The following is a 13,151-nucleotide window of genomic DNA, read 5'->3' as shown; positions in this document are numbered from 1 at the left end:
TATCTACCATTCCACGGCTAAATGGTTTTAGACAGATATCAAAACATCCAAGCTACAGAAGTAATAGAAACCTTGAAAAAAACATTTTTTGAAAATAAGTTTTCATCTCACACGTCTCAGTACAGACTTCCGCAGCACTTGTGACAGACGCCGGGCAGGTGGCCTTCCACGGATTTATTTACCAACAAAAAACGGTCAACCTCAACAAATTCCACACAACACACCCAGTCCACGTGGAATAAGCTCACATTTGATTGGCTTTAACTCAGAATCCGTCCAATCATAAAGTTGTTCACGCGGTCCCGTCGGCCTGTCATTGGTAGGCAACTCAGGATCACGTCCATTGCCGCCACAAACTTATGGTGGATTATGAAAAGACGTGAGGTTTGTCTAAAGGTTCGTTTACTGTGTTTGGGACTTCTCTGAAACAGGTAAACTGACTGCGCCTACAAAGGTTGTTCAGAGCAAAAATAAATAAATCACTTAAGAAAGAAAAAAATCGAATTGACTATTAATATTTATTTGTTTGTTTTTAACAGTGGACTTTATGATGTTCGACAAAGTGAAAACTTTTTATGTACGTTTCGACAACGACCGAGGGGCTGGGTATAGTTGTGGTGAGATTGTGGCGGGGCATGTTTTGATAGAGCTTTCTGCCCATACCACAATAACATCCATTAAACTCCGAGCCAAAGGATGTGTGCGAGTTAGATGGGTTGAGGGACCAAGCCAGCCTTGTCCATTCGGACTTGTTTCAGCCACTGCAAAAACCTCATCTTATGCTGTCGAGGAGAATCTCTGCCTGTCAAAAACACTTGTAGAGTCAGCAGGTAGGTTACCTCTGCCATTGCGTGGTAAATAAATCATGTGCAATAAATGTAAATGATCTTATTTTGTAAGACTAAGGAATCGTTAGGCAAAGGACTAATCTAGAAAATGTACACTAACCAGGTAACGATGGCCTCAGAATTGAAGCAGGGCATCATGAGATACCCTTTGAACTAGAGTTGCCTCAAAGGTAATGCAAACCAAAGTGTGTGATTAGTGCATGATAAGTCAAAACATGACATTTTTCTTGTGATTATCTGGTATTAAGTGCTATTCAAAATGGCCTCACACATTATACATTATTTATTTTCTGCTGGTAAAGTTTATGTGAAGATTAATCTTAAGTTTGATTAATCATAAGATTATAAGATCAATTATAGATAAGAATAATTTTCACAGAATGCTGCCTGCGTTTGCCATTGTTTTGTAGACCCCTCGTATCCTCGTTCACTGGAAAGTATGGCTGTGTTTGCTATTTGGTGAAGGCTATCCTGCAGAGGCCATTCCATCCAGATCAGCATGTTTGCAGAGAACTTCCTATCATCAGTCATGTTGATGTCAATTCGCCACAACTGCTGGTGAGTATGCCAAAACAAAACACCATCTGCAGTGCCTGCTGATTTTTTACAGTTTTTTTAGGCTGGAAGTGAGACTACTGGGAGGATTAGACGAAACCTCACAAATGTACATGAGACAAAAGATCAGAAGACAGCATAGTCATAGAGCTGTATATGCCACTTGTATTCAGGTCCCTTCAATACATCACCATTTAAAATACTGTTTAGTAAACAGTACAGTTACTGCTTGTAAACAGTGCAGTTAAAAATTAACTGATTAATTTGTGTGTGTGTGTGTGTGTGTGTGTGTGTGTGTGTGTGTGTGTGTGTGTAATGAGGGTGGGGGCTACTAACAACTTATCGTGATCCAATGCACCTCGTCTATGAAACATGCTGGCATGGGTGTTTGTCTGCCTGTGGAATTGCCTCACTTGTCTTCACTGGTGACGCGACCGCAGCAGACATACCGGAAGGACCTTATCTGCTGAGGTCCACCCAAAAACCTCAGAACATATTGGACAATGCTTCACCTTGCAGTAGGACAGTGACCCGAAACCCACTGGTAAAGCAGCTAGAGCCGGGCTTCAGGCCTGCAGGGGCCCAGCTCCACACAGTCTGGTGGTTTCCCTGCTCCAACACGCCTGATTCACCTCATCAGTTACTGGGTTTACTAGAGGTGTTATCACCCCTGAGCTATTGTTTTTCCAGGTCAAAAAGTAGAATCTTCTGAACGGTCAAGTTATCCAGCCAATTTAACTCTACCAAGTGTATATTCTGAAGCTTAACACCCCTCCTAAACAAGCTGAATCTGTGAATCACGGAGGATGCTCTGCATGTGGTGGTTATGGGCTTGCACATTTCCTAAATAATTCACCAAATTAGACATATACCCTCACTTAAAAGCTGGCATACTGATTGGACAAAAAAAAAACTGAGTATACTGTAGAGCTGCAACAAAAATTGCAACACTGGAGATTCAACAGGGTTAATATAAAATGCTTACAGCTTGGAGCTACAATTTTGTAGAAATTACAATAAAAAAATCAGAGGCTGATTGACTTTAAAGCTATCTTTTAGGACCCAGCAGCATGTGAGAAAAATACCTAAGATAACGAAGCATGCAAGAGATTTTTGGCATTCTTCTCTTTCATTGTGAACTGTTACCTTTCAGTATCCCGTGTCAAAAACCAGCGAGAAGATGGTCGGCTTCTGGATCTTTGCCACAGGTCCCGTCTCCCTAAATGTCAACATTGAAAGAAAAGGTTACTGTAATGGTAAGTGACATTCTTTCATTTTTGCTGACCAACGCGTAGATGACATCCCACCAGAGATCAAAGGAACACTGGTAAGAATGAAGGTTTCCAGGTTTGTATTTTTGGTTTAACAATTTTAAACCTTACTGTCAAATATACCATTTCCCCAATGTATAATGTTATTACATGTTCGAGTGCGTATGCAGATACCTAATTACACAGTGTGTTTGGGTTATAATTAAAGTTAGTCATAGTGAAGAGTAGAGGTTTTGTATTGATCCTGCACCCATATTGATCTTTGACTTCACACAGCTCTTTTCAGCATGAACTTGTGAACATGCATTTATTGCACAACAGACATCCATTTATTCATTCACAACAGATCTGACTGTGTTTGAAACTTACTGGTGATAAATTATTTGCTCAGGAAATGACTGAGGTGCTTTGAAAGTGAAGTTTGAGGATCTGTTCAGAGATGACTGATCCATAGGCAAAAATCTAACCATTTTTGTTTTCTGCATTTACTCTCTATTAGTGTTGGGGAGTAAAGGTCTACATTTTACCTTGTGCTTGGGTAAAATCAAGTGAACTGAACATCAGTCTTGAAGGAGATTTCTTTTTTTTGGTCCATTTCAGGGCAGTCCATTCCAATCTTTGCACAGATTGAAAACTGCTGCTCTCGGCTGGTGGTGCCTAAAGCAGTTATTTACCAGATTCAGACCTACATGGCTTGTGGCAAGACGATCCGGCACAAGCAGGTGGTTGCCAGTGTGAGAGGCAATCATATCCCTTCTGGCTGCTGTGACACATGGAATGGAAGAAAACTCAAGATACCACCGGTCTGTCCCTCCATACTTAATTCAGCCATACTAAAAGTGGAATACTCGCTAGCAGTAAGTCATTTATATTCACTTGTCCATATTGTAGAATGTTGGGTTTAATTCTGCATTTAGAGTGCCATTTTCAGACATTTTCAATTTAGCAATTGAGTTTAGTGTTGAATTTTCTTGTAGTACTTGATGCACTAAAGTTTTATCCTTAAAAGACTACAAGAGAGCCAGTTCCTCAGCCTCTTCCACATGGTCTGAATTAGGGGTAGATGGAACACCACTTGAGTAGTTCCACCGAATAGTATCACCATTGTATGCAGTGTATGCAACATTTTGTTGGCCTTAATGAAGGGATACAGTCCTACCTAAAAGAAAATCGCAAAACGAATGCATTGTCCTGATATAAATTTGTGGGATTTGGTTTAACTTAGACATCACTGTTGTTCGTTGTCATATCAAAGACATTTCTTATATTTCTGGAAAATGGGGCAAAAAAATATTGATATATTGTCCATCAGAACTGCAGATGAGGCCAATAGTTTACACCATTAGTCTAAATACCATGGTATTGGTGTTTCAGCTGTATTTCTGCTGCTGTTCTTTTCCTCAAGGTTATAGTTCAGATACCAGGTGCCAGGAAGCTAAAGGTGGAGCTTCCTGTTGTGATTGGCACTACCCCCTACAATGCCTTTGGCAGTCAAAACCTTAGCATGATCAATCAGTTCAGGCCAGGCTTGAGCTGGCTCCGCCTCTCACTCCCAGATCCACCTGAAGGTAAGGTAGGGACGCATGAAATTTAATTAAAATGCACTTTGCATCTCGGGTAGTTTATCATCTCATGTTAACCAAGCACTACTGTGAGTCAGTTTCAAAGTGAATTCACAGGGGAAATGTGTGGTGTTGAGTTACTGTTAAGATTTGCGGAAAAATTTTAAGCAAAATAGCGTTACATGTTGCTGCCATGAAATGTCAAATAAGGGTGATGTAAAGTGGATGAAATAATTATGCTGCTATCCAGTGCATAAACAAATGCACTGCACTGTAAAAAGCAAACCGATGCTACAAATTGGCATATAAAAAAAAGATTAACAAATTTAAAAATAACCTGTATATTTAGAAGATTTTATATTTATCCCACAAGCTGTTGATCCCACTGTTAACAGTGGCTAACCAAGGATACTTGCACTGCAGAACAAAGTAAAAGCCAATATCCCCCATGTAAGATTTGAGTTGTTGGCAAAACATGAGAGAGCTGTTTTGATTGGCTGATGTTTTTTGTTCTATAAAACAATAATGTTGGGCACCTGACCTAACTGTTGCCATCGTTGCTTTGAGCAGCCCCTCCGGACTATGCAGATATCGTGTCGGAAGAGGAGGGGGAGCAGCATCGTTCCACTGCCCCCTGCCCTCAGCAGGGCTCCGAGCTGGCCAGTCAGCGGGGCACCTGGGCGCTCTCTGGCACCCAGGAGTTCCGTCTCCAGCCCCCTCCCCCATACTCGGAGGTCAGCTCTCCATGTACATCACTCTCTCATGTTCATTCCCCAACCTGATTCATTAGCCTGGCTTCAACGTCCTCTGTCCGGCGTTCGCCAAGGTTGACGCGTTCTGACCGAGGACGGTAAAGATGCCAGTGATATGTATTGTAGCTCTTTTGTTTACCTTGCTTTGTTCCAAATTGAGGAGATCAGAAAAGATTAATACTACAACTTTGCCTCTGTTATGGTTCAGTGTGTAGTTTTGAAGGGCAAAGCTTCCTTCAGATGTGGTTCCATGAAGCCCTCAGAAATGTGATGTTTCATATGTGGACACTCGAATAATGTGAGCAAAACCTAAAGAAATGTTTTAGTGTTTGTGTTGGTAAATACAGTTTATTGCAGCTATGAGCAGTGAGATGTTTGTTCAACTTGAACCATGTGGAGTTGAAGTGTGCACAGTGGAACAGCCACAGCACGGGTCTCTGTTTACACTTGACCTGTTGGAGCAGACAGCTGAGGTGCAGCTGTTTTTGCACAACAAAAGCACTTTCCCTGTTCTTTTTGTCCAGCGTTGTTGTGTACTGGTTGTATCGTGGTGGACAATATAAAGTGTACATCAGCAGTGTGCTTCAGTTTGAAAACCAAGCGTTAAGGCACTTTACTGATTTGAATTGGCCATTGTATTATTCTCCACAATGCATATTTTGGCATTTATTTTGAATTGCTATTAGAAATTTTACTATTTTAGTTTGTCTGAACTGCCTTGTCATTGTAACTAAAAATCTGGTTATCAAAAGTCTCATCTTAAAACACAAGTTCATGTCATTAAAGCCCTTTTGTTAGCAAAGTCAACAAAGTTGTGGTTACTCAGTCATCTGTTTACTTGGTTTACATTTTTAATGAGAAAAAGAAGAGTATAGTGTATTATAAATGAGTCAAATGATTAATAATTTGAATCCATTGTTACTTTGGGTCCAGTCATTTTATAAACATTAGTATTATTCACTTTATGATTCAACATGTCTGGATATACTGAATTGTAAGTCAGTGCATTTCCTACACACACCACTGGATTAGAATGTTATTTTGTATTAACATGTATATTTGAGGTTAATAAATATTCAGTATTTTACTTTTAGTTGACATTGTTTTGCAAATAGTACTTGAATGAGTTCTCTTAACGAGAACAAAGAAAATCTAAAGGACAATTTCACATAATTTACTAACACCAATTATAAATGTCTACTGAAACGTTTCCATTCACTTTACTGTGACCTGCTCATTCTGTGATGCTTTTCTACAGCAACAATACAGTGCAAGGCTGCCAAAATTGAAAAAGGAAATACAAATCTTTCAGTTTGAAATGTAGTTCAGAATATGCCTGCATGTTTGTGCCAAATGTAAATATATAACACAATTTTTCCATTGTATTTCATTGTTGTGAATGCTTACAGTGTCACAACTAAAAAGTTATATCTGTGGGATAAATAGCCTACACGCACTCAGGATTAGTGCTATATTATCTCTTTCAGACACATTTTTGGCCACTACCCCTGATCAGGTTGAATCAGCAGTGCTCCGCTTAGACACAAACCTGTATGGTCCAGAAACATTGCACAGGAAATGCTGTGTTACATATTACAGCACAGTATAAAAAATACAGTCCTGCTGTGGGATTTTATTGCATTTAGGAACTAGTGTGTCATGTCTCAGGAAACCAGCTGCATTCCTGTGTTATTTAAGTCAGTGGTATGTCAATGGTGTACATTAATCAAAACACTGCCATTCTCGATTCATAGAGACTCAAGGGAAGAGACTATGCTAAGAATAACTGAATAAAAGAAGCTGATTTATGATGTGCTTGTCCTAAAAGATCATTTCTGTGTGTTTTCCAGAGAGTTGTTATTATATGTCTTAGACATTGTTGAAGCTAGTGGTCAACTGGCTGTTCCAAGGTGAACTCCCATGGGAGTGTGTAAACAGCTGTACAAACCAGTTTACATTTAGGGAACCACAGTGCTTTCTGTACTTTTCACCAGTCCATACAATGTGTCCACAAATGTTTCATCATTTACATTACGGTTACATGGACTAGTAAATGCAATTTTAAACGATCCACAGCTGATAACGTTTTTTCTGTTTTTAAACCGGTAATGAAGCTGATCTGAGCTGCATTTACTTTCCCCAGTTCTAGTAGCAGGAATACAACACACACCAGTTCAGAACAAAATTTCCAGCACCATAATTTATAGCTTAGAGTTCAACTCATGATCTGCCTCCTCTAAATTTGTATATGCAAAATATAAGTCATAGCGTTTTGATAGAGAATCCCAAAGGTCCTTGAAAAGTCCTTGAATTCAGTGTTTAAGATCCTCCTTGATGCATCCATCATGGACATTTGTTCCTGTTGGGGATACACCAGGGAGTTTGAGTCTCAGCTAATGAGAGCCAGGTACCTGGTATGCAGACTAACTAGTACAAATCTTTGTAAACCCTGCATCTACATTAGACTACATTATTGGGAATTCAAACTTTTATGTGAAAATATTTTAAATAAATAATTTCCAGTAAGGTACTTAACCTCTTCCTTTCACTAGAATTTAGCAGAACAATTAGTCATTGTCACTGAAGTGGTTTTCCAAACAGGCTCTTTAGTGATGGACAAAAGCTAATCTGGAATAGTCAGTGTCCATTGTTAGTATAATCAAAGTATTTTAAATAAACTAAGACAAAGCGAACATGCATTTGTAAAGTGTATTTATAATACACATTGTGCCTGTAATCTATCGTGCTTTGAGAATGTGTATTCAATCCTGTATATAAATTATCTTTAATTTACACATTTACATTTGTCTCATGACATAACACAGACCATTTAAAGCCATGGATATTAGTTTTAGTTTGAATCTTGGTTCAAGGTCGAATTTAAAGGGCGCACGTCTATTATGTGTCTGGTATTCAATAAAGTATTTCTGTAAAGCTGTTAAATAGGCAATGTGATTTGTTTTTACTTACTGTTTTATAATAATGAAATCTCAAACTAAATAATTTTACCAGCAGATCCAATCGCAATATTTCTGAAGCAGCTTTCCAAAAGGCCTTGAACTCTTTTATTTATGGCATGAAGGAATAAAAGTGCAGTAGAAAATGCTTTTGTTATCCTATTGTACAAAGTACTAATCTTTACTACTAGTCCTACCACTGGCTCAAAGCCAGCGCATTACGAACCTGTGAACTGAATATACTTCTGGTTCAGTCTCGGAGGAAGAATGCCAGAATTGGAATGGATGCAACAGCTACAAAGGGATCTGGTTTCAGCCCTCATTAACCACGTTCATCGATTACTACCTGCGCTAACACACGTGTGTTCTCTTAATATTACACTGACTATCGTGTTCTTGAAGTGGGGAAGACCCAGTGCTACTCACTCCTCCACAACTTGGGAGTACTAATACACCTGTGCCTGCAGGACGTCACTGCGCATGCCAACAGCCAGCAGCGGTGCCTAGCCGCATGGGGCTCCGGTCCGCTCCGCGTGGGGCTCCGGTCCACTCCTAGTTAGGCTCCGGTCCGCTCTGCGTGGGGCTCCGGTCCGCTCCGCGCGGGGCTCCAGTCCGCTCCTTGTTGGGCTCTGGTCCGCTCCTCATGGGGCTCCGGTCCGCTCTCCTGCTTTTCTCCCTGTGCTCATGGCCTTCACACCTGCTGTTTTTGGCAGGGACTGTGGGGAGGCGTGTGCTGTATCCTTGTTGACAGGCCTGAGCTCATACCACCGTGTCCACCGTCTCTCTCTCAACCTTTATATCCCCCTTTTTTCCATGCGATTGTGTAAGAGAGTACAACTTGATAATCACAGTAAAATCCAAAGCACATCAACAAAAAGGCATTTAGATATTGCCTAAGTCATACTAATCCTGTAACTTTAACACACACTAAATAATTGCTCATGCTGCATAACATTACAACACTTACTGCAGGTGTTAATGTATTCCCTAAATACAGTACCTTTATATGACAATACATTGTCACATTATGTTATAGTGTTAATTGCAGCCCTCATAGGCTTATCATGGGACACTTTGGATAATATGCTTACTATGCAGTAGATAAACACACAAGCAAATGCTCCATGATGGCATACTGAAACACACAGACTGAAATGTCTGAATTGTTATATATTGCCTGTGTGTGTGCACGTATGCAGCACATCTTGTTGCCACTTACCATGAATTGGTTGTGTGTTGAACTTTGACTGCCTAAACCCAGAAGTATAGTTTTAACGTTGAGTATGATTAAAAGTTCAATATTTAATGTTTTAATTAATAATTTAGCATATATAACATTGCAAAATCAGCTGTTGCTCTCCGAAATTCACAATTGTTAACATACACACATATAAAACAGACAGATAAGCCATTTAAAAAGCAAGAACATACATTTGTCTTTTTGTCCCAAATAACGACTACTACTTAATTGTGCAAAATGACCCGTGTGAGACAGGAAGCTAGTGAGCTGCTGGGAGGATCTCCATTGTCTTTCAGAATTTGGTACATTGTGAAGCATTTAGAAATTGTTCAATTGACTTGACAGGACAAGCTGAGAAGATCCCTGAATGAGCCGACATGTTCTGCTTATTCAGAGAGTGACAGCTCCATTCTTCGTTGAATCAGAACAACTTAGTAGAACTACAGACAGGTGCATCCACTAAATCAAGTCACTCTGATCTGTCAAATCTCATTCTGGCTATTCGGGGGGGGGGGGGGGGGGGGGGGGGGGTTCTTTCTTTAAATATTTGTGCAGTGTTTGGTGCAGATTGAGACAGTTTGAGTTCCATATTATGTCCCCAACTCCATCCTTTATTGTTAGTTGAGGGTACATTATAGAAATGTAGTCTTGCATTCCACCATTACTACTATGACTGTTAGGGATCTTGATATTATTAAAGGGGAGAACACTGTTCAGGTTTGTGTGTGTACAAAAAAATAAAACAGGTTCTAAAAGCTCCATCACCTCAAAGGCAAAAATGGACATTCAAGAAAAAGCGTGAACATCACTGGCACAGTTACCATTCAGGGATAAGCACAGTAAAATCACCAGATGACCGTCCGTCACCAAATCCCATTAAATGCTTTCTGATAAATTCTACCAAGTGCAGTATGACTCATCTAACCAATATTCCATACATACTGTATATGCTGAAGTCAAAATTATCTGGTTCAATACCCAATTACTATACCCAAAAAAGCTCCAGTTTAAATCATATAATACATGCACGCTCGGTTGTACAGAGATGTGGGGTTGCACTTACGACACTACATGTAGTGCACCATCATCAGTCGACCCACACTAACCCCGCCCTAGGAAAGACACATTAATTTTGAGCAGTCATACTAAACAGAGAATCCTACATATCTGTGATATTAGGCAACATTAGTTATCTATCATGATTCCAAACAGATTTAAAATTGTAAAATTAATTATTTGAGAGCCATGAAATAAAAGGCATTGTTACATACAACAATGCATTTTTGGAATTACAGAAATGCATATTTCTGGATTTTGTCTCGTCAAACTTTTTTCCCTATAGTCAGGTTATGATTATTGCTGCAAATCGCCTTGCAGGACAGAAAAACCAATTTAAACAAGTTCATACCTGAAAGGGAAATAATTTTCCTCCTCATTAAATTCCTGTGCGTGTGTACTCCTTTATCAACCTAGCCACTCTGAAGGAACACACATTCACAGAGCAGCTTAACCTCTCTGATGGCTAACCCTGGCCCAGACACACACTGCTTCATCAGTCATCCAGCCATTTCCTATGCTTTACTTTCCCATCATCATCATCATCATGACACCTGCTGCCTGTGGTGAAACATTATCAACCGTGAAATGCTCAAGAATTCACTCATTAATGTTCAGTTAATGAATCGTTCTAGTTCACATCTGAATGACGCCGTTTACACACCCCTCCTCTAACTATCTGCTGGCTTTCACACACGGAGCTTCAAAAGTGATTGTGTACACCAAAGGTTATAAGAGTAAGCGGCTCACCTTGAAGCCTTGGCTGTTCAAAATGGAGAAGATACCAGATACGTCTGACCACATCTGGTGCCAGATCTGGTGTGACTAACCAGTAAACACACACACACACACACTCATACGCTCATGCTCTTTTAGCCCTGCTAATACATGGGAGTGAAAGCAAGCAGAGGAATTCTTTGGAGCATCCCCCAGCTCAGCACACAGGAGGGCTATCGCTTCTTATTTACATGGCTGTAATTTGTTTTGTCTATGCTCACATGTGAGACGAAACACCTGTTGACAAGAAACAAAATAATAAACATCAAAACAAAAGCAACTTGGCTGAGTAAATACAGCCTCAGTTTTGCATCCAGGCAGATAGCTGGGGTCAAGCAGTCATCAAAATCACGTCATCTCCTGAGAATTTGCTTCTAGTTGATTTCAGTGAAACCAACTGAGGATCTGTAGTCCAGACAATCCCCAAATGTATCCCCTGCTACGGAGGTCTTATTGGTTCCAGGGACCATAGACACACACAGATGACAGCTCGACCCAAACGCAGTTATAAAAATTCGTTTTGTCTCCACCCACAGCCTGTTGGATGGCTGCGTCTATTAATTTCTTAGAGTTTAAGAGGTCACCAAACTAATTTGGAGATTCTTATTCATTCATAAACTCTGTAGCCCTCAACACTGCAGTGCTTTAAGCCAGGTCTGCTCTGGATACTAAAATTACACAATGTAATATAGCAAGTTGTGTAGAAAAATACAGCGAGCAGGTTAGGAACAGGCAGTGCAGCCTGAGATGACAGCACCCTGCTGTCGATTGAAAAGGCAACATGCGAGCCCACGTTTGTCAGCCTGGTGAAGACACGCATTTGTAGAATTGGTTCACCAAAAATTGTGCAGATTTTGTAGTGAGACAATGACTTCAGCAGAAAGTTTGGAGGAAAGTTTGAGCAGGCCTGCCTGCTGAGTCAGAGAGAGGCTCACAGGCTGACTGGACTCCTCAGGAACAGGATTCGCCTCAGGGATCACAGCAAACCCAGTGGGCCATTGGCTTGCTGAAAAATTGTGGTTGGAGGTTTTTCCACTGTGGTGTGACACATTTCTCATGTTTAGATTATTGTCATTAGTTGACTTCAAAGAGCTAATGAAAATTATGCTGTGTACATAAATTTGCATCAGAACATGCTACATTTATATACTGTTTGACAGTGATGATTAAAAGCAACAGTTTCACACTGATAAAATCTGCCGCTCTCCTAAAGCTGATTCAAGATCTTACCTGCCAGCTCCTGTGTTGCCATGTAAACAACCAACAACCTACTCAACAGTAACCTCCACCCTCACCTGAAGACCAGAAGCTCCTTCACCCCCTGGGACAGGCTCTACCCCTGTTCAGGAGGGGCCCTGGGTCTAAGAGAGTAGTGAACATGTTCAAGTGTGAAAGCCCTACTCTGGGTTGGTCCGATGGTGGTGAGGTGGAGATACAAAAGTGATTAATTGATGATCACATCCTGGTGACTGGTGCCCACCCGGCTTTGATCAAGAGCGATAGAGGGGCTGCCGGGGGCCTGGCTGATAATTGGGGGGTGGGGGTGGTAGAGGGAGCAGGCACCCCACACTCCGTGGCAGGGACTTCAATCACAGAGCCACCTTGCTGCAAAAGCCAGGGCTGCACAACACATCTTACAGGGCTTCTGTCCCTGTGCACTCTTCACACAAGCGCTCAGTATCATTTACTTCAACACACACACATAGTACTGAAGTACACACTATATAATGATTGATTGCAATTACCACCTTACAGTGTAATTACCACCTTATAGTGATTGATTGCCCTCTGTTCTTCTGCGTATATTTGAGTTCATACACGGGTCATAGAACAGGAATGATGGAGTGAATCATTCATGAATCATTCAAGTATTCTCTGCAAGTTGAAGTGCTTTTCTAAATCAGAACATGTATCCAGCCAAATTAACAAATGGAAACCTAAAAGACATTGCAGGGGAAATGATGACACCTTTTGCACTGCCACCTATGACATTTACACCCAATTAACTTCTAAAAAAAAAAAAAGAAAAACGCAAAAAATCTAATTTATAATTTTTCCCCATCTATGAGAGCGTGCTTAGGATTGCTACCTTGGAGAATAAAACGTTCTGTTAATGTAAGAGGTATGACATGA

At 40.5% G+C, this 13,151-nt stretch overlaps 1 protein-coding gene across 1 annotated transcript; it reads left to right on the top strand.

Annotated features, from left to right (window-relative positions):
• The first annotated feature begins 293 nt into the window (after positions 1 to 293).
• On the top strand, positions 294 to 7,925 carry LOC143493141 (arrestin domain-containing protein 4-like). Its single transcript, XM_076991336.1, has 8 exons — positions 294 to 431; positions 540 to 830; positions 952 to 1,018; positions 1,259 to 1,406; positions 2,557 to 2,659; positions 3,275 to 3,531; positions 4,080 to 4,242; positions 4,807 to 7,925. The coding sequence occupies exons 2-8, from the start codon at positions 548 to 550 to the stop codon at positions 5,016 to 5,018; spliced, it is 1,233 nt and encodes a 410-aa protein (XP_076847451.1). The 5' UTR covers positions 294 to 431; positions 540 to 547; the 3' UTR covers positions 5,019 to 7,925.
• Positions 7,926 to 13,151: the final 5,226 nt, after the last annotated feature.

The sequence above is a fragment of the Brachyhypopomus gauderio genome, chromosome 2 (assembly GCF_052324685.1).
Source record: "Brachyhypopomus gauderio isolate BG-103 chromosome 2, BGAUD_0.2, whole genome shotgun sequence".
Taxonomy (NCBI): Eukaryota; Metazoa; Chordata; class Actinopteri; order Gymnotiformes; family Hypopomidae; genus Brachyhypopomus; species Brachyhypopomus gauderio.
Note: the sequence above shows the minus strand (reverse complement) of the source record. Positions and strands in the feature narration are given on the sequence as shown.

Coding starts and splice junctions, on each gene's coding strand:
- LOC143493141 (XM_076991336.1), top strand. CDS start 548: ATGATGTTCGACAAAGTGAAAACTTTTTATGTACGTTTCGACAACGAC. Junction 1,019..1,258: donor GAACTAGAGTTGCCTCAAAG/GTAATGCAAACC, acceptor ATTGTTTTGTAG/ACCCCTCGTATCCTCGTTCA. Junction 4,243..4,806: donor ACTCCCAGATCCACCTGAAG/GTAAGGTAGGGA, acceptor TGCTTTGAGCAG/CCCCTCCGGACTATGCAGAT.